Genomic DNA, 21,143 nt, shown 5'->3' on the forward strand with positions numbered 1-21,143 from the left:
GTCTGTTGACAGAAGTTCTTTAAAATGTAATGGCAAAAAAGAACTGAAATGAAGTATTTACTCGGTTTAGGATCTCGGTCCCACCCTCAAAATTGTACTTATTGGGGTCCAACAGTATGATGATCTCGGAAATATACAGAGCGGTGACATGATCAGCCCTCCTTGCCCCTTCCCCCATTATATCTTCACCACTCAAGCCCGCCATGACTTTTATCCGCATGTCTACTTACCATAGTCCAAATCCCATTGCATTGTAAAAGTTTTTGTGGTATGGAGGAAGTTTCACAACTGTCCAGATTGTTAGTGAACATTGCAAAGACACTGGAACGTGAAGTTAATACAATGGTGTATTCGGTTAGTAGATTTAAAATAAAACCTATAACAAAAATACTTCTAGATAATTAATGTTTAATATGAACATCAAGAAAAAACAAAAACAAAAAAAACAGAATACATAAATTAAAAGGTTAGGGTCCCTTTAATAAGCCCTTTCCGGGGCCAAATGGGGGAATAGAACAAGCTCAGAAAGAACTTAAAACATAACTGGTTGTTGGAAATTAATCACAAAATAAGAAGTTGGTTCTCCGACCTCTAAACCAGAACATTAATGTGCTCGAAAAACCGAGAATGTTTTTGGCAGTACCTCGAATTACGAGTCACGTGTTTGTCCATGTACGATATACAGCTGAAGGGCATAATCTGCGGACCTTTGGGTCATGTTCCTGTTGGTTCTCGATCTTTAGCGTGCAAAGCATTTGTGGATTCTTGATTTGAATTTATCATCTGGTGAAATGTTCAGGCGATTTGTTCTATAGTGTGATCTACATGTAGTTAACTCATCCATCCTATAAGATTTTACCACATACATTTACGGGCATCCAATAAGTATGAATCCATTATGCTCAAGAGAATACATTCAAATAAAAAAGTTGCAATCACAGATTCAAGCAATTGATTTCTTCTTGTTTGGGCCCATGGAGTAAGAAATTTGGGTTGAGTTGACCGATTCATCTATTGCAAATGATGACTTCCTTCTTTGGGGTCCTTTACCTAGAAGAGTGCTGTAGACCTCTATGGCTTTCTTCCTAAAGTGATTCCCAACCATGATGTACATGACGGGATTGATACAGCTGTTACTGTAGCCAATGTAAGTAGAGATTTGGTTAAAGATATGATTTACTGATTTTACAGTACATTGGGAGAAGAACCCGAATTCGTCCAACGTGTCAATAAAGGTGGAAATATGGAACGGAAGCCAACAAACTATGAAGACCAAGAGTACGGACAAGACCAGCCAAGTGGCCTTTTTCTCATTGTTGACTTCATTGAACTGTTGCATTGCATTGTTCCTCAAAACACGAATAATTTGACATGTACAGAACGCAATGACCACCAGTGGTACCAAGAAGCCAAGAACATTCATGATGATATTTATGGCAATATACCAGTTTGGAGATGGGTCTGTAATACAAGCCGTGGTATTAAATTCTTTGACAAACCTCACTTCTCGAAAGACCATGGTGGGCAAGCTTACGATTACTGCAAAGATCCAGATGATCGCACAGTTGACCTTTGCCCACCAAGGTCTTCTCAAACGACCAACAGACATGGTCTTCACCAGAGCCAGATATCGGTCAATACTGACCATCATAAGGAAGTAGATGCTGCTGTAAAGGTTGAGTTTAATCAAGGAGTTGACAGCCACACAAAGAAATCTACCGAACGGCCAGTAGAACTTATTGGCGATATATATTGCCCAGAATGGCAAACCACTGACGAAAATCAAATCTGCAGCCACCATGTTCCCCAGGTAGATCTCAGCCACTGTGCAGCGACTCTTGTGAAGGACAAAGACGGAGATGACAAACAAGTTTTCTATGAAGCCCAAGGCGAAGATGAACCACATGTATGGAGGCTGATAGGTGAAGAGCCACTGAAACTGCTCATATTCTATGCAGTCATTCGTTGGAGATGCTTTGGTATTATCCAACATTGTCATCGTTCCGTTGGTTTCTTCGCTCATCATCTTGTGTTTGGTTGGCTTGGACTCCTGTTGGAAACAAAAAATACATTTATCGTCATTATTTTGTGCCAAATTCGTCATCATTACAGTATTGGAAAATAGCAGTGACAAAGTTCACAAATGCATTTATGACACTATAGGAATTAGGACCAAAGAAATTCTACAACGGACCGTGGGCATGAGACATGAGCTGGCAAGAATTTGTGAAATAGGGATATGCTAGAGCTATTGCCGAAAATCGTGGATCATGTCCATTTGCGCTTTCCTCTAGAAATCAGGATGCCTATGGTCAAAGGCAATTTTGGGAAATTTAGGTGTCCTTACAAAGGTTGTAGGAATTAGTGGTCACCGAATATCCAGTCGATGCACCAGCACTGGACACTCAAGTTGGTGAGAAATACTGGAAGGGATTTATGCCAGTAATTTCCGACCTTATTACCATGGAAAAATCCCTGAAAAAATGTTGCCTCTCGTAGGAACCCCTACAACTAACCCATGCCTACTGTAAAAGAAACAAAACTTGGACAGTTGAAGGGCCTATGGGGAGATACTTTTCATGCTTTCCGAGGGAGGGGTGGAAGAGACCAGAAGCAGCAGCTTGACCAGAGCCCCCAGGATGGGTATACTGCCGACTATCCGCCTCCTGCTGGCAGACATGGTAGCCTCAGATGTTGATGTGTACTGGGTCTGAGTTTGTACTCATGGTGGGGCCATCCCAAATATTAGATATATTCTACACATCTGTATTATATGGAGCATTTCTACATGATCAAAAATAGTTTAGTTCTAGAGTAATAGGGCACGGGGGTTCACTTTGTTGCCCAGGGGCATTTTGTGACGCTCAAAGCAATTGTCGCATCCCCTCCCAGATTCTCAAATGACGAGGACCCACACAAGAGAACGCTAAATTCTGTACCGTGAAGTCAAGCATCAAGATCCATCGTACATCACGACGCTTTGTATAAGGACGACAAGTCCGTAGAAATGTATAGATATGTCATCCCGATTTAAGACTCAACAGAAAATAGTTCACGAAGGCCGTAAATCCTAAAATGATATCATTATAATTCAGAAATAACCTCCAGGCACTTCCTGTAAATACATATGATGAATGTCTAGTCGTGTGGGAGAAAGTTAAACATTCCCATGATGCACTGCTGCTCAGCCTCATTAACTGGTATTTAGTAATTTTATTTTGACCCATTGCAGGTCAAGACGGCCCAAGAGACATGGCACAGACTGGTACCTGCCACGGCACGGTGGGAAATGCCGAAAGTGTATTGACCTAAGGATGAGGAACGATCATGTTACCATCAGGATCAGATTGTTACCGTCACGCATGGGAGGTCCGGCCATTGTGAACCGTCTACGGATCGGGCACAGCCTGTTCTCAGGTCACAGGTTAATTCATCGTTAATTACGTTAGATGGCGCGTCTGATAAAGGTTTAACCACTGCAACCGTTTTAAAGGAGAACTTAACCTTCAGAAATCGAGGGAAAAAAAACATGTACAAAAATTATACTAAATAAAAAACACCACCAAAAACACGTTACATGTAAAAAACGCTGGCCATTTTACATTACAGGCGGTTTAAAACGCCAAACAAAACCGCTGTGTGACGGAGGCGTTATACGGGTTGTTTTAGCTTTTTTTGATGGTGTCAAGTGCAGGGGGTTAAAATAGAACCGAAGGAAGGAATTGCTGGGATTTTTTTTTTTGTGCATTTTCTACGTTTAGAAAATATTATATTCCTTTGATTTTCTTTTTTTGGTCACTTTTCCATCGGGGTGTCATCCATCCCCGTTTTCTCTTCAAACCCTCCACCGATGACATCACAGGGGAGAACTGAGCCAACAACTCCTCAAGGCCTTAATGTGTCTCTCCGCTTCCTAATATAGTATAAAAAGTTGTTTTTAGAGTTATTTTTATCGTTTATTATTCCTATTAGAGAAAAATCTAATGCAAACACCATAAAAGTTACTTGTGACTTTCACAGGACAGAGCCGGGCGTCATCTAGATATACAGAATGATCTCAACGCAATAAAAAAATTTCAAGTGCCGCAGTGAGAATTGTTAAGGGTCAATGCACACGATGCGTATTACGTGTGGTGTTGCTGCACGTATCAGCATGCGGCAAAACCGCAGCGTAATACAGTACCAGGTAATCTCATGTCCATGCTGCGGTATTTTTAGAGACGTAAATTGATCCGCGGTCGTTATCAAAACCGCGGCATGTCAATTTATCCCGCGATTCCATCTCCCTAGTTATGCAGAAATACGCAGCAATACCTGCAGCATGAAAACGCAGCGATTTACGCAGCAAAATGTAAAAAATGCACCGAAAAACGCATCAAAATACATTTTTTGCTGCAAATATCTTGTGGTTTCCTGCAGTTTTGCTGCGTATTTTCCGCAGCAAAATACGCAGTAAAAGTGCATGTAGCCTAAGTGTTGATTGAAGATGCATTTTTATCAGCGGATGGCCTAATATTTTTTTCTTTTCGTACCTCCGCTACGGGGGTGGGGGTGGGTTATAGGGGTACTGTGTCTAATTGTTAATTATGGTAATGTAATGGTTTGTAATATAATTTTAAAAAATGAAAAACACTTAAACAATATATATATATATCCTCAAGGGCAAAGTACTGACCAAAAATGTGATCTAATCCCGCAAGGAAAAGTCCAACAAAACCTATGGAGAGGCCACTATATATTAAAGGGGTTGTTAAAGACGAGGTTAAGGGGCTTTTTATTTTTTCCCCAGAAACAGCGCCACTCTAGTCCATAGGTTATGTCTGGTATTACAGCTCAGGCCAATTAACTTGAATAGGAATGCGCTGCAATATCAGACACAGCCCACAGTCAGGAGAGGTGCAGTTTCTGGAAAGAAATTAAACCCTTTAAGGCTTGGCTTACACAGGTGATGGAACGACATATGTGGTCAGGGTAGCATTCGAGAATGTACATAACAGCGGCAGACCATGTGGGTGCTATGTGACCCCTAAAGAGATGGGGCCCATGCCCTTTTTGTCCTATCCTCTTTGCTTGGAGTGAACCTGTATAGGACTTCCATCCCCATAGGAACTGCATTATGAGCAAACATGGGGGTGGGTGATTGGCCTAATGGTAATGAAAATGACATGGAGTGGCAAACAAACCCCTGGTCCTTCTTTGGGTGGCAAAACCCAAAACCATAATAGGGCCCCATCACTTCTAGCAAAGCAAAATAGCAAGTACAAGCATGGACATCACGAACATCTAGGAATATAATGCCTCTTGTTTATAAACTGGGACCTCAGGCTGGGACTTATTAGACACCTGATGATGTCACCACATCTGATGATGTCACTTAATACTGGTTGGTCTGTTGGGAATCAGAAGCAGTGCGTTCAAAGTGGTCACCATTCCCCACATTATAATAAGACATGTTAGACACTTTTCTGTTCCTTATGCCACCTCTTGGCTGCCATACAGTGGACTGCCTCTCCATGCTGCACCGACTTGTTGAGGTCCCGCCCATTTAAGCAATAGGAAGTATGAAAACAGCAGGGGAAATCATTCATAGGGGACGAGGGGGCAGATTTTTTATGGGTTTTCAGAGGCAGGAGACAATTTGCGGCAATTTATTATGCTATAGAGGAATGATGTATTTGGGGCTGAGTTTTACATTAAAAATTTCAAAAAGTCGGCTAAAATTTTTTTTTATTAAAAAGGGTCTTCTGCCTGACTACAAACTTATTTATTCTATTTTGTATTTAATTTCCTATCATTAGGCTGAAAATACTTTCTGGCTGGATTTCTCCTCTTATTCGGAATAATTTATGTTGATCTATTTTGACTGCGGAAGTTTTTATTATAAATTATTTAATCTTCGGTAACCTTAATGTGAAAGGTCAGAGAAATAGATGATAACAAGTGGGTGTCAGTTGTAGGAAGACCCCTCCCAGGCTTCATTACATCAGGTCGGCACCAGGAGCTTCATGGAGACACAGACTTTCCTTATAAACAATGAAAGGCGAAACCTGCTCCCCAGAGAAGACGCCGGCGGCCTCACGCGACAACCAGGACAGACTAATATTCCTGGATTTACCTCACCACACCCTGCGCCCCCCATGTCGATCATCACTTAAAGAGATAGAGAATATAACCAAGGAATATAATAACCGCTTCATGGAGGAGGACAGGGCTGGACGACAACTTTACTCACGCCAAATGTAATCGAGAACTTTTGTGTGATGAAGAATTATTGATGGAAAGGGACAACGGTTACCCTATAGACATGGGAAACAGACTTTTATAGGGAGAAAAAAGATTTGATAAAGATATAAAGAGAATTCGGGAGGGAAGATAGATGTAACATAGATAGATGGAGAGATGCAGATCTACCTGCTCTATCTACCGATTTCATCTCATACCCGTCTCACACACCCCGTCCATCCCCCTCATACCCGTCTCACACACCCCGTCCATCCCCGTCATACCCGTCTCACATACCCCGACCATCCCCCTCATACCCGTCTCACATACCCCGACCATCCCCCTCATACACCCGATCCATCCCCCGTCCAGCCCGCCTCCCGCACACCGTCCAGCCCGCCTCCCACACACCGTCCAGCCCGCCTCCCACACACCGTCCAGCCCGCCTCCCACACACCGTCCAGCCCGCCTCCCTCACACCGTCCAGCCCGCCTCCCACACACCGTCCAGCCCGCCTCCCACACACCGTCCAGCCCGCCTCCCACACACCGTCCAGCCCGCCTCCCACACACCGTCCAGCCCGCCTCCCACACACCGTCCAGCCCGCCTCCCACACACCGTCCAGCCCGCCTCCCACACACCGTCCAGCCCGCCTCCCACACACCGTCCAGCCCGCCTCCCACACACCGTCCAGCCCGCCTCCCACACACCGTCCAGCCCGCCTCCCACACACCGTCCAGCCCGCCTCCCACACACCGTCCAGCCCGCCTCCCACACACCGTCCAGCCCGCCTCCCACACACCGTCCAGCCCGCCTCCCACACACCGTCCAGCCCGCCTCCCACACACCGTCCAGCCCGCCTCCCACACACCGTCCAGCCCGCCTCCCACACACCGTCCAGCCCGCCTCCCACACACCGTCCAGCCCGCCTCCCACACACCGTCCAGCCCGCCTCCCACACACCGTCCAGCCCGCCTCCCACACACCGTCCAGCCCGCCTCCCACACACCGTCCAGCCCGCCTCCCACACACCGTCCAGCCCGCCTCCCATACACACCGTCCATCCTCTATCTATCCTAAAGTTGAAAAGGAAGAGACAGATTATTTACTTCCAGTGGATACAATTCTGTCCATTATCACGTGATGGACACACAGCTGCACGGCTCGTTACAGTATGTATATCGGAGCTGTGTCTTCTAACGATCCCAGCACCTGTGTGTCCATCACATGACCATGTACAGAATATTATCCATTGGAAGTAAACAATTAAGGTTCCTATTGGATGACAGTAAGCAGAGATCCTGAAAATCCTGAGGAATTGATTCAGAAAGTATATTGGAAAGTTTTATCACTTTAAATTACACAATTTTAAAAATTGCTGAAACCAGAATTCCCCTTTAAGGTACAGACACATTTTATTAAAATGTCAGAAATGTTTACCATCAGAATTCTCCTTTAAGATCCTCCTCGAAAACCGAGAAGAATCCCACCACACAGTAAACCACCATCCCATAATACACGAGTGATCAGCGCTCCTAGAAATAACTTCATACATCACCAGCTGGACAAGTGTGACCAGAGGAGGTCCTCGCAGGGATCAGCGGGGGATGAAGGCGGCATGGATTACATATTGGGACATTTTAGGGTCACTGGGGCTTATGTGTCCATATTAGCTACAAAGGCTAAAAGGAAAACAACAGGAGGATATAAAAAAAAACAGCCATAAATTAGAAATCTAAAGGGGAATTCCACCCCAAGTTATCTGAAATGTCACAAAGAACAATAGTCGGGGTCTATGAGGTGGGATCATCTCTGGTTCTCAATACACGGGACTTGTGGTGCTCAGAAAGGCAGCTTAACCTCTTCTGTGCTGGTGTGAGCAGAATTTCCCTTTAATTAAAAAAGAATTATTCCAGCATTATTTAACTCCTGAAGGGGAGGGGGCTACAAGGTTAAATTTTGGTCTTTAGAGCTGACAAGTGACCTGGATTCAGCACTAGGGACACAAGGTTCATGGAGAACCAGCGGATTACTTTTGTAGAGCAAATATCTTCTTCAGGGCAGAGTGCCAATGAAGTGCCAGCCTGATTGATGCTCAATCTCTGCCTAGATGGGTAGAGGTGTGCAGGGGTATGGAGGGTAAGTGGATGGCACAGTGGGCCACTTCTATGGTGGTCTGTTATGGTGGAGCACCGACTGTGGCTGGCAATGTAAAAGGGGGCACTGACTGTGGCTGGCAACGTAATGGGGGCACTGACTGTGGCTGGCAACATAATTGGGGCACGGAATGTGGGCACTGAGGCTGGCAATGTAATGGGGGCACTGACTGTGGCTGGCAACATAATGGGGGCACGGAATGTGGGCACTGAGGCTGGCAATGTAATGGGGGCACTGACTGTGGCTGGCAACATAATGAGGGCACTGACTGGGGCTGGCAATGTAAAGAGGGCACGGAATATGGGCACTGTGGCTGGCAAAGTAAAGAGGGCACGGAATATGGGCACTGAGGCTGGCAATGTAATGGGGGTGCTGAAATCAAAATCCAGGTAATGCTGGGAGTTGTACCTTCACAATGGAGACCACTGTCCTATATTATAAACTATACACATACGTCTGTACCCAACATTTCCTCCTATGTTATTTTAGGGGGGGGTGGGGGTGTTTGGACCAGCTCCAGGCTGGAGAGAAACAATGAACTTTTGTGTAATGAATGTGTGTGCGTGTATGTATGCATGTGTGTATGTGTGTGTGTGTATGGGTGTGTGATAGGTCCATGTATGTATGTATGTATGTGACAAGTGTGTGTGTGACAAGTGTGTGTGTGATAAGTGTGTGTGTGATAAGTGTGTGTGTGATAAGTGTGTGTGTGATAAGTGTGATAAGTGTGTGTGTGATAAGTGTGTGTGTGATAAGTGTGATAAGTGTGTGTGTGATAAGTGTGTGTGTGATAAGTGTGTGTGTGATAAGTGTGTGTGTGTGATAAGTGTGATAAGTGTGTGTGTGATAAGTGTGATAAGTGTGTGTGTGATAAGTGTGATAAGTGTGTGTGTGATAAGTGTGATAAGTGTGTGTGTGTGTGTGTGTGTGTGTGTGTGTGTGTGTGTGTGTGTGTGTGTGTGTGTGTGTGTGTGTGTGTGTGTGTGTGTGTGTGTGTGTGTATATATGTATATAGAATGGACTTCGGATGAATGATGATCATATCGGTGTATATAAATGATAAGACATTTGCTGACATTACATACACAGCTCTGCAGTGCAGAGAACGAGCTCCCATAATTTTGCAAGATCTGTGGCTACAGAAGTGATGAAAGTGACCAACTATGTATCCCGTCACCACAGTATTTGTATATTTTAGACTTTTACTGGGAATTTTACCATTTTGAAACCATTAAACTCATTTCCTTGTATGTATAACCACTTTTGGTGAATTGCCCAAGGTGAAATGATAGGTCTCATACCAATGACAAACCCACTTTAGAATTTAACAGAATGGGAAAGTTCAGCAAGGAAATCGGCAAAGGGGGATTGGGGGAGGGGGGGGGGAGGTCAGTGCACATTTTCTGGAATTTTTCATTAAAAACAAAATTGTGACCATTACAGAGTTATGTTAACTGAATGGTATGTAGAATTTTGCAACAGTTTTCAATTGCTCCAAAGCATCTAAAATAAAAATATAAGGCAACTTTGTAAATAGTGTGGAAAAAAATAAATTTCGGACCGTTTTGTGTATACAGCTCTTATGCAGAGTGTGTGTCTCCATGATTACAGATAACCAACTCTGTTGTACATCACTGCAGGGTCCGACTACACAGACAGTGGAAGAGACGGAGAAAGAGTTGTAAGGCTTTGTTTACATCTGCGTTGGGGTCCCGTTCTGACGTTCCATCGGAGGTTTCCGTCAGAACGGGACCCTGAACAGACACAAACTAACACCGATGGAAACCAGAGGTTTCCGTTTCCATCACCATTGATTTGAAGTCGACTACGCTATTGCTTCCGGCAAAACGACGGGTCCGGTGCACAAAATAGACAAACGGAAACCATGGGCACCGGATCCATCACCATTGAAATAAATGGTGATGGAAACGGAAATGTGTCAGTTTGTGTCTGTTCAGGGTCCGTTCTGACGGAAAGCTCAGACGGAACGCCAGAACGGGACCCCAACGCAGATGTCAACAGAGCCTTACACATGACAGAATCAGACTATACACAGGGTTTGTTTGCCATCTATTTGTAAACATGGAGCTTAATAAAATCTGAAAAAAGGTAAGAAAATCAGCAAAAATACAAAATGAAAGGCAGGTGGCCAGTTACTAAATGGGTTCTTCAGCTCCGTATATACAACAGAAGATAAAGCGGCTGATGTAGCCGCTGCCGGTGCTGTTAATATATCAGTTGATATACTGAATTGGATGAATGTAGATATGGTCCAAGCTAAATTAAATAAAAGTGCACAAGGCCCCGGGACCAGATGGGTTACACCCAGTGGCGTAACTACCGCCGTAGCAGCCGTCGGCACGGGCCCCCACCATGGTCGCAGGCTCCACTAGCAGCCGCTATGGCTGCTACAGCGTGACGCCACTGAACAGTACGGCAGAGCAAGGAGGTATCTCCCCGCTCTGCCATTAAACAAAAGACATGTATCCCCTCTCCACAGGATATCCACAGGACAGGGGATACATGAGTGATCGCTGAAAGTCCCCTGAAGTTCTCCATCACAAACCTCGGACTTCCGGGGTCTGTGTCGGCAGCTCCGGAGAAATGAATGGAGCGCCGGTCACGCTTGTGCGCATGCGTGATCAGCGCTCCTTTCATTTTTATTGAGCTGCCGACACAGACGCCGGAAGTCAGAGGTTAGTCATGGAGAACTTCAGGGGACTTTCGGTCCCTCGTTCTCCCTATCAATGCCAGCGATCACACATGTATCCCATATCCTGTGGATATCCTGTGGAGAGGGGATACATGCAGGGGAGGGCGCTGTATGGCGTTCCCTGCAGGGGAGGGCGCTGTATGGCGTTCCCTGCAAGGGGGGGGCGCTGTATGGCGTTCCCTGCAAGGGGGGGGCGCTGTATGGCGTTCCCTGCAAGGGGGGGGCGCTGTATGGCGTTCCCTGCAAGGGGGGGGGGCGCTGTATGGCGTTCCCTGCAAGGGGGGGGCGCTGTATGGCGTTCCCTGCAGGGGGGGGCGCTGTATGGCGTTCCCTGCAGGGGGGGGGCTGTATGGCGTTCCCTACAGGGGGGGGCTGTATGGCGTTCTCTACAGTGGGGGCTGTATGGCGTTCTCTACAGTGGGGGCTGTATGGCGTTCTCTACAGTGGGGGCTGTATGGCGTTCTCTACAGTGGGGGCTGTATGGCGTTAGCGCCATACAGCCCCCTCTGTAGATAACGCCATACAGTCCCCCTGTAGATAGCGCCATACAGCCCCCTCTGTAGATAACGCCATACAGTCCCCCTGTAGATAACGCCATACAGCCCCCCCTGTAGATAACGCCATACAGCTCCCCCTGTAGATAACGCCACACAGTCCCCCCTGTAGATAACGCCACACAGTCCCCCCTGTAGATAACGCCACACAGTCCCCCCTGTAGATAACGCCATACAGTCCCCCTCTGTAGATAACGCCATACAGTCTACAGGAGGGGCTGTATGGCGTTATCTACAGGGGGGACTGTATGGCATTATCTACAGGGGGGACTGTATGGCGTTATCTACAGGGGGGGGCTGTAAAAAAGGCACTATCTACAAGGGGGGGGTTGTGTGACACCCAGGGGAGGGGGGCCCCAGTCAAAAGTTTGCTATGGGGCCCGGTCTTTCCTAGTTATGCCCCTGTTTACACCCTAGAGTTCTTAGAGAGCTTAGTTCAGTTATTTCTGTCCCCCTCTTCATAATATTCAGAGATTCTCTAGTGACTGGTATAGTGCCAAGGGACTGGCGCAGCGCAAATGTGGTGCCTATTTTCAAAAAGGGCTCTAGGTCTTCCCCGGGTAATTATAGACCAGTAAGCTTAACATCAATTGTGGGGAAAATGTTTGAGGGGCTATATACAGGATTATGTGACAATAAATGGTATTATAAGTGACAGCCAGCACGGTTTTACTAAGGACAGAAGTTGTCACAACCTGATTTGTTTTTATGAAGAGGTGAGCAGAAGCCTAGACAGAGGGGCCGCTGTGGATATAGTGTTTATGGACTTTGCAAAGGCATTTGACACTGTCTCCCATAGACGTCTAATGGGTAAATTAAGGACTATAGGTTTAGAAAGTATAGTTTGTAATTGGATTGAGAATTGGCTCAAGGACCGTATCCAGAGAGTTGTGGTCAATGATTCCTTCTCTGAATGGTCCCCGGTTATAAGTGGTGACCCCAGGGTGCAGTGCTGGGACCACTATTATTCAACGATATAGAGGATGGGATTAATAGCACTATTTCTAAGGCCTGATTCACACGAACGTGTTAAGCGTCCGTGGGACGGCCGTTGAAACAGCGGCCGTCCCACGGACCTATGTAATTCAATGTGGCCGTTCACACAGCCGTTGTTTCAACGGGCGTGAGTAGGGTCCGTGGGAGAATAGGACATGTCCTATCTTTTCACGCATCCCTCCATAGACTCTCAACTATTGGGGATGCGTGACATCGCGTCCCGCAGCGCTGAGCACGGATGCCCCTCGGACGTTAAAAACTGCAGTTTTTCACGTCCGAGATGCGCAGCGCTCGTGTGAATCAGGCCTAATTTTGCAGATGACACCAAGCTATGTAATATAGTTCAGACTATGGAAGATGTTTGTGAATTGCAAGCGGATTTGGACACACTGATTGTTTGGGCGTCCACTTGGCAAATGAGGTTTAATGTAGATAAATGTAAAGTTATGCACCTGGGTACCAACAACCTGCATGCATCATATGTCCTAGGGGGAGCTACACTGGGGGAGTCACTTGATGAGAAGGATCTGGGTGTACTTGTAAATCATAAACTCAATAACAGCATGCAGTGTCAATCAGCTGCTTCAAAGGCCAGCAGGATATTGTCGTGTATTAAAAGAGGCATGGACTCGCGGGACAGGGATGTAATATTACCAACTTACAAAGCATTAGGCTGGGTTCACACGACCTATTTTCAGGCGTAAACGAGGCGTATTATGCTTCGATTTACGCCTGAAAATACGGCTACAATATGTCGGCAAACATCTGCCCATTCATTTGAATGGGTTTGCCGACGTACTGTGCCGACGACCTGTAATTTACGCGTAGTCGTTTGACGGCTGTCAAACGACGACGCGTAAAATGACTGCCTCGTCAAAGAAGTGCAGGACACTTATATACATTATATGCAGGACACTTATATACATTATATGCAGGACACTTATATACATTATATGCAGGACACTTATATACATTATATGCAGGACACTTATATACATTATATGCGGGACACTTATATACATTATATGCGGGACACTTATATACATTATATGCAGGACACTTATATACATTATATGCAGGACACTTATATACATTATATGCGGGACACTTATATACATTATATGCGGGACACTTATATACATTATATGCGGGACACTTATATACATTATATGCGGGACACTTATATACATTATATGCGGGACACTTATATACATTATATGCGGGACACTTATATACATTATATGCGGGACACTTATATACATTATATGCGGGACACTTATATACATTATATGCGGGACACTTATATACATTATATGCGGGACACTTATATACATTATATGCGGGACACTTATATACATTATATGCGGGACACTTATATACATTATATGCAGGGCACTTATATACATTATATGCAGGGCACTTATATACATTATATGCAGGACACTTATATACATTATATGCAGGACACTTATATACATTATATGCAGGACACTTATATACATTATATGCAGGACACTTATATACATTATATGCAGGACACTTATATACATTATATGCAGGACACTTATATACATTATATGCAGGACACTTATATACATTATATGCAGGACACTTATATACATTATATGCGGGACACGTATATACATTATATGCGGGACACTTATATACATTATATGCGGGACACTTATATACATTATATGCGGGACACTTATATACATTATATGCGGGACACTTATATACATTATATGCGGGACACTTATATACATTATATGCGGGACACTTATATACATTATATGCGGGACACTTATATACATTATATGCGGGACACTTATATACATTATATGCGGGACACTTATATACATTATATGCGGGACACTTCTATACATTATATGCAGGACACTTCTATACATTATATGCAGGAAACTTATATACATTATATGCAGGACACTTATATACATTATATGCGGGGCACTTATATACATTATATGCAGGACACTTATATACATTATATGCAGGACACTTATATACATTATATGCAGGACACTTATATACATTATATGCAGGACACTTATATACATTATATGCAGGACACTTATATACATTATATGCAGGACACTTATATACATTATATGCGGGACACTTATATACATTATATGCAGGACACTTATATACATTATATGCAGGACACTTATATACATTATATGCAGGACACTTATATACATTATATGCAGGACACTTATATACATTATATGCGGAGCACTTATATACATTATATGCAGGACACTTATATACATTATATGCAGGACACTTATATACATTATATGCGGGGCACTTATATACATTATATGCAGGACACTTATATACATTATATGCGGGACACTTATATACATTATATGCAGGACACTTATATACATTATATGCAGGACACTTATATACATTATATGCGGGACACTTATATACATTATATGCAGGACACTTCTATACATTATATGCGGGACACTTATATACATTATATGCGGGACACTTATATACATTATATGCGGGACACTTATATACATTATATGCGGGACACTTATATACATTATATGCGGGACACTTATATACATTATATGCGGGACACTTCTATACATTATATGCAGGGCACTTATATACATTATATGCAGGACACTTCTTTGGACGTTTTTGGAGCCGTTTTCTCATAGACTCCAATGAAAACAGCTCCAAAAACGGACGTGAAAAACGCGAGTTGCTCAAAAAACTTCTGAAAATCAGGGGCTGTTTTCCCTTGAAAACAGCTCCGTATTTTCAGATGTAATTGCAGTTATCGTGTGCACATACCCTTAGTGAGGCCTCATCTAGAATATGCAGTTCAGTTCTGGGCTCCAATTCATAGAAAGGATGAAAAATACAAAGAAGAGCAACAAAGCTAATAAGGGGCGCGGAGAATCTAAGTTATGATGGAAGATTAATAGAATTAAACCTATTTAGCCTTGAAAAGAGACGACTAAGGAGGGACATGATTAATTTATATAAATATATTAATGGTACATACAAAAAATATGGTGAAATCCTGTTCCTTGTAAAACCCCCTAAAAAAAAACAAGGGGGCACTCCCTCCGTCCGGAGAAAAAAAAGGTTCAACCTGCAGAGGCGAGAAGCCTTCTTTACTGTAAGAGCGGTGAATCTATGGAATAGTCACCGCAGGAGCCGTCACAGCAGGGACAGGAGATGCTGCAAAAAAGGCAAAGATATAACCCTAGAACAAAAATATATATCAGCTCCTGTGTCAATGTGTTTTTCCCTTCCCTTTTCCCGTCCCTTGGTTGAACTTGATGGACATGTGACTATTTTCAACCCTACAAACTATGTAACATAGGACTGCATAGAAGCTGTATACACAAAACGGTAGTAGATTTTTGATCAAGACTATTTGCAAAGTTGCTTCAAATATTTAGTTAGATGCATTAGAACAATAAAAAAATGTTTGCAAAAGTATACACACCCTTTAATATAAGTTAACATTTTTTAATACAGATGTAGCAGAGTTGAATTTGTTTTTTCTTTGTGCAATATTAGCACAAGAAGAATAAAGTTTTACCACCAATAAAAAAAAATGTGGGCGCCAGCATTTTGTGTTGGGTTCTTCTTTAGATCATGGAATTCCCTTCCACACAACTATTCCAGGGACCCGGCCTGTATACAGCAGCTGAACAAGTCTCCAAACATCCCCATATGTGTCCTAGTACCGGGCTCATAGCATGAGGGGGGAGTGAGTGTCGGACACATCCGCCCAAAACCACCCAAAAAAAAAGAAATCCTCAAATTAATCTCTGCTGACAAATTGGTAAAAATTATTTTCAGCCATTTCTTAGTTATATCTGTTTCTGGGAAAGCTGGGTAACTATCTATGTGGCTGCAGGTGAAGGTCTCACAGGGTTGTCACCCCGATTTCCCAGACTAATGAGTAGTATTACTCATTAATCACATTCACTGTCTGACTAGACAAATGCCACTCCGGAGTCTGGGAAAGTTGGATGACAACCCCTGTGGGAGCTGCATTTTTTTGGCTGACTATGCTTTAATTTTAGGTGGAAATTTACCTGCAGGCGCATCACAGAAATCTGAGGAAGAAAACAAATGCTCCCTGCATTATAGAAGCTTTACTTAGCCGATAGGGGGGTGTCTGACAGCAAGCTCGTTGGCAATTTTCACTAAGGGGAATAGTGAGTACAGCTCTGGAGTATAATACAGGCTGTAACTCAGGATCAGTGCAGGATAAGTAATGTAATGTACAGTGACTCCACCAGCAGAATAGTGAGTGCAGCTCTGGAGTATGATACAGGATGTAACTCAGGATTAGTACAGGATAAGTAATGTAATGTATGTACACAGTGACTCCACCAGCAGAATAGTGAGTGCAGCTCTGGAGTATAATACAGGATGTAACTCAGGATCAGTACAGGATAAGTAATGTAATGTATGTACACAGTGACTCCACCAGCAGAATAGTGAGTGCAGCTCTGGAGTATAATACAGGCTGTAACTCAGGATCAGTACAGGATAAGTAATGTAATATATGTACACAGTGACTGCACCAGCAGAATAGTGAGTGCAGCTCTGGAGTATAATACAGGATGTAACTCAGGATCAGTACAGGATAAGTAATGTAATGTATGTACACAGTGACTCCACCAGCAGAATAGTGAGTGCAGCTCTGGAGTATGATACAGGATGTAACTCAGGATTAGTACAGGATAAGTAATGTAATGTATGTACACAGTGACTGCACCAGCAGAATAGTGAGTCCAGCTCTGGAGTATAATACAGGCTGTAACTCAGGATCAGTGCAGGATAAGTAATGTAATGTATGTACACAGTGACTCCACCAGCAGAATAGTGAGTGCAGCTCTGGAGTATAATACAGGATGTAACTCAGGATCAGTGCAGGATAAGTAATGTAATATATGTACACAGTGACTCCACCAGCAGAATAGTGAGTGCAGCTCTGGAGTATGATACAGGCTGTAACTCAGGATCAGTGTAGGATAAGTAATGTCATGTATGTACACAGTGACTACCAGCAGACTCGTGAGTGCAGCTCTGGAGTATAATACAGGATGTAACTCAGGATCAGTACAGGAAAAGTATTGTTTTTAATGAAGGAGAATGTTACACCTAGACTTTTTGTAGTACTACTGATTGATTGTAAATATCTATAGTGACAGCTGCAGTCCATAAGATTGCATGCAACTCATTTCATTCATGTGGACTGCAGTTGTAGCTCAATAGTTAAAATCAATCAGTAGTGCTACAAAAAGTCTAGGTTACATAGTTTGTACGGTTGAAAAAAGACACATGTCCATCAAGTTCAACCAAGGGATGGGAAAGGGGAAGTAAAAAATGTCTACACATAGGAGCGGATATATTTTTTTGTTCTAGGAAATGATCTTTGCCTTTTTTGCAGCATCTCCTTTCCCTGCTGTGACGGTGAACAGGATTTCACCATATTTTTTGTATGTGCCATTCATATATATTAATCATGTCCCCCCTTAATCGTCTTTTTTCAAGGCTAAAAAGCTTTCATTCTTTTAATCTTCCATCATAACTTAGATTCTCCGCGCCCCTTATTAGCTTTGTTTCTCTTCTTTGCATTTTTCCTCCTTTCTATGAACCGGAGCCCAGAACTGAACTGCATATTCTAGATGAGGCCTCACTAATGCTTTGTAAAGTGGTAATATTACATCCCTGTAGCTCTGTTATCACTCTATGTCTCAATAGAAGTTTAGAATAGATGTTTCAATTCACAGATGCAAATCAGAGATCCTGACAAAAACGGGGTTAAAACACAAAGTATATAAAAAAGCTGCAGAACTTTTCATTATTTCGCTTTACTTACATAAACTTACGGCACTCGTCACCAGAAGCGATCTACACAATACAGCAACTATTCTGGGTACACAAATAAAACGTCTTCACGGCTTGTAATTTGATAATGACTGTGAGTACAAGTATTTAGAAGTCCGTTTAGATTATTACAAAAATATTGTTGGAGATAAAATATGATGCAGCAGAGCCGGATTTGTCATTCTACGGTTTCGCTAGGTCATTCTACCTACAGTCCTATGTAAAACCACAGATAACACACAATGACAGCAGGATGAGTTATGGCAAAATGACAAACTCAGCGTTACTACACCTAACAAACTCAGCTCTCCTTAGTCTGTAATAATAGCAAAGCTCTGTTTAAAAAGGATGAAAGACTTGTCTGGGAATCAAATTGGCACATCATTCTGGCAGAGGTGCGAGAACGTGAAAATGCAAAACAAAATCAGATCAGTAAAACACACACAAGCGACCAGAAATAAACCTCCAATTTGTCAAGGACTTGCTCAAGATATGAGAGGTTCTGATTTCCTGCCTTCAATCCCTTTCCGAAAAACTACTTACATGTACAGAAGCTGCGGCCGTGCGGTCACCTTGGAGCTCCGGCTGTCGATCACTGTATCAAACAGGATCAGAGAGACCTCTGATCCCAGCCTTTTAACCCCTTCGATGCTGCAGTCGATAGCAATGGCATCTAAGGTGTTTGACAAAGGAATGAGGCTCCCTCTGCCAGCCCATCAGTGCTACAAAAAGCGCAGATGGCTTGCCACGGCAGCGGGTGGCATAGTAACCCCCCCAGGGCTGCCATGGCTATATGCCTACTAGGTTGTGCCAAAGACAAGGCATAATAGATTGCCTGTCAGTTTATTACTGGCAGACATTACTGCTTTGGTATACGGAGTATTTCAAAGAATTATAAAAGCTTTCAGCTGTGAAATCCCCTGGTGGGACTAAAATATTTAATTAAAGTTTATTTATAAAAAAAACTAAAAAAAGTTCACATAAAAAATAAAAACAAAAATAGTTCTATTTTAGCAAAAGTGTTAAAAGAAAAAGAAAAAAAAAAGCCCCCACATATTTGGTTTCCCCGACATGGTAACAACCCGTACAACAAAGTTAACATTATCAAAACTGCACGGTGAACGGCGTAAAATAAAATGCAAAAACAGTGGAGGAATGCCCCCCCCCCCCCGCCGAAAATGATGACTCGTCCGGCAAACAACAAGGTCACGTGCAGCTAAAAAGACAAGAAAAAAAAACTAGAGTTACTGATTTTCGAATTTTTTTTTGTTTTGTTTTTTTTTTCAATTCCTGTGAAATGTGCTATTATAAGGCCAAAGCAATAAAAATAAAATAATATTCATATTTGGTATCGGTGTTATCATACCGGACTCTAGAATAAAGGCAACATGTTATTTATTCCGCACAGTGAACGGCGTCATTTTAAAACGCAAAACACAATGGCAGAATTGCGTTTTTTTTTCCATCTCTCCCAAAGAAAAAAGTTAATAAAAGTTCATTAATAAGTTACATGTACCCAGTACAGTGGCATTAAAAAAACACAACGCATCAGGCAAAAAAAAAAAAAAAACCTCATATAGCTACGCGGCATGAAAACCTCCCAAAAAGACGGCTCTCGGAATGCGGTGACACGAAAACGAAAAACTTACTGCGGTCCTTAACACCAAAATAGGCTCAGTCCTAAGTTGAACTACAAGATTTTTGCTCCTGCCGAATACAAAAGCCAAATATAGATGTAGCAGAGCTGAGTTTGTCATTTGACAAAGTAAATTATATTAATATTTGCTATCTGTGGTTTTACACTGGACTGTATGTAAACCAACTGCATCATCCTGACTATCCTAGCCACAATGTAGTCACCCCAAGATTAAATGACAACTTCAGCTCTGCTACATCAATATTTATATGCAAGCTAATACATGGCTATGACATGCACACCGTCCTGTGCTCTTTTTTATTTCCTTTCATCGCTGCTCTGAATTGATTCCTTATTTCCTGTAATCTCGGTGGTTTACCTCGGATATAGTGAGATGTGCGGAGCCGGTCCGGTGATTAATCGCAGATAGAGGTTTCTGTGTTTTGAGTGTTTGGGAAGCCGGGATCTGGGTGAAATATTCAATGAGCATTTATCACACCCCCAGATGTCTGAGAGGAGGGACCGCACGGGAGCCTGAATATAGGACTGGCAAGTGAACGAATAAGATGCTGGTGTGCGGAGGACGAAACCTTTCAGGTGCGTCCACACACAGCGCAAATACCGCAGATTATCCGCAACATTTACAGTAGCAGCAGAACGGATGATATTTCATCCACACGCTGCGGAAAAAATAAGCTGAAAAAAACGTTCATAAATCGACCTGCGCTGCGTTTCTTTGAATCCGCATCATGACAATTTTTGCTGCGGAGTCGCTGCTCTTTCGTTGCATGTTTTTTCCATTAAATTCAATGGAAAACACGCAAAAAATAAATTAAAAATTTCAAATGTTGCGATTTTTGCAGCAGAAAAGCTGCGATTCCCTGTGGATTTTAGGGCGGAGAAGCTGCGTACTTTTACGCAGCGTATCGGCTCTGTGTGAAGATACCCTAAAGGGGGCTTC

At 43.2% G+C, this 21,143-nt stretch overlaps 1 protein-coding gene across 1 annotated transcript; it reads right to left on the minus strand.

Moving 5' to 3' along the window:
- Nucleotides 1-391: 391 nt before the first annotated feature.
- On the minus strand, nucleotides 392-20,616 carry LOC142664357 (B2 bradykinin receptor-like). Its single transcript, XM_075843413.1, has 2 exons — nucleotides 20,562-20,616; nucleotides 392-2,050 (listed from the first exon to the last, which is right to left on the minus strand). The coding sequence occupies exon 2, from the start codon at nucleotides 2,024-2,026 to the stop codon at nucleotides 944-946; it is 1,083 nt and encodes a 360-aa protein (XP_075699528.1). The 5' UTR covers nucleotides 2,027-2,050; nucleotides 20,562-20,616; the 3' UTR covers nucleotides 392-943.
- Between the last annotated feature and the right edge of the window lie 527 nt (nucleotides 20,617-21,143).

The sequence above is a fragment of the Rhinoderma darwinii genome, chromosome 12, assembly GCF_050947455.1.
Source record: "Rhinoderma darwinii isolate aRhiDar2 chromosome 12, aRhiDar2.hap1, whole genome shotgun sequence".
NCBI lineage: Eukaryota > Metazoa > Chordata > Amphibia > Anura > Rhinodermatidae > Rhinoderma > Rhinoderma darwinii.

Excerpts from the sequence above, each read along its gene's own strand:
- LOC142664357 (XM_075843413.1), bottom strand. The coding sequence starts at position 2,026 with ATGATGAGCGAAGAAACCAACGGAACGATGACAATGTTGGATAATACC.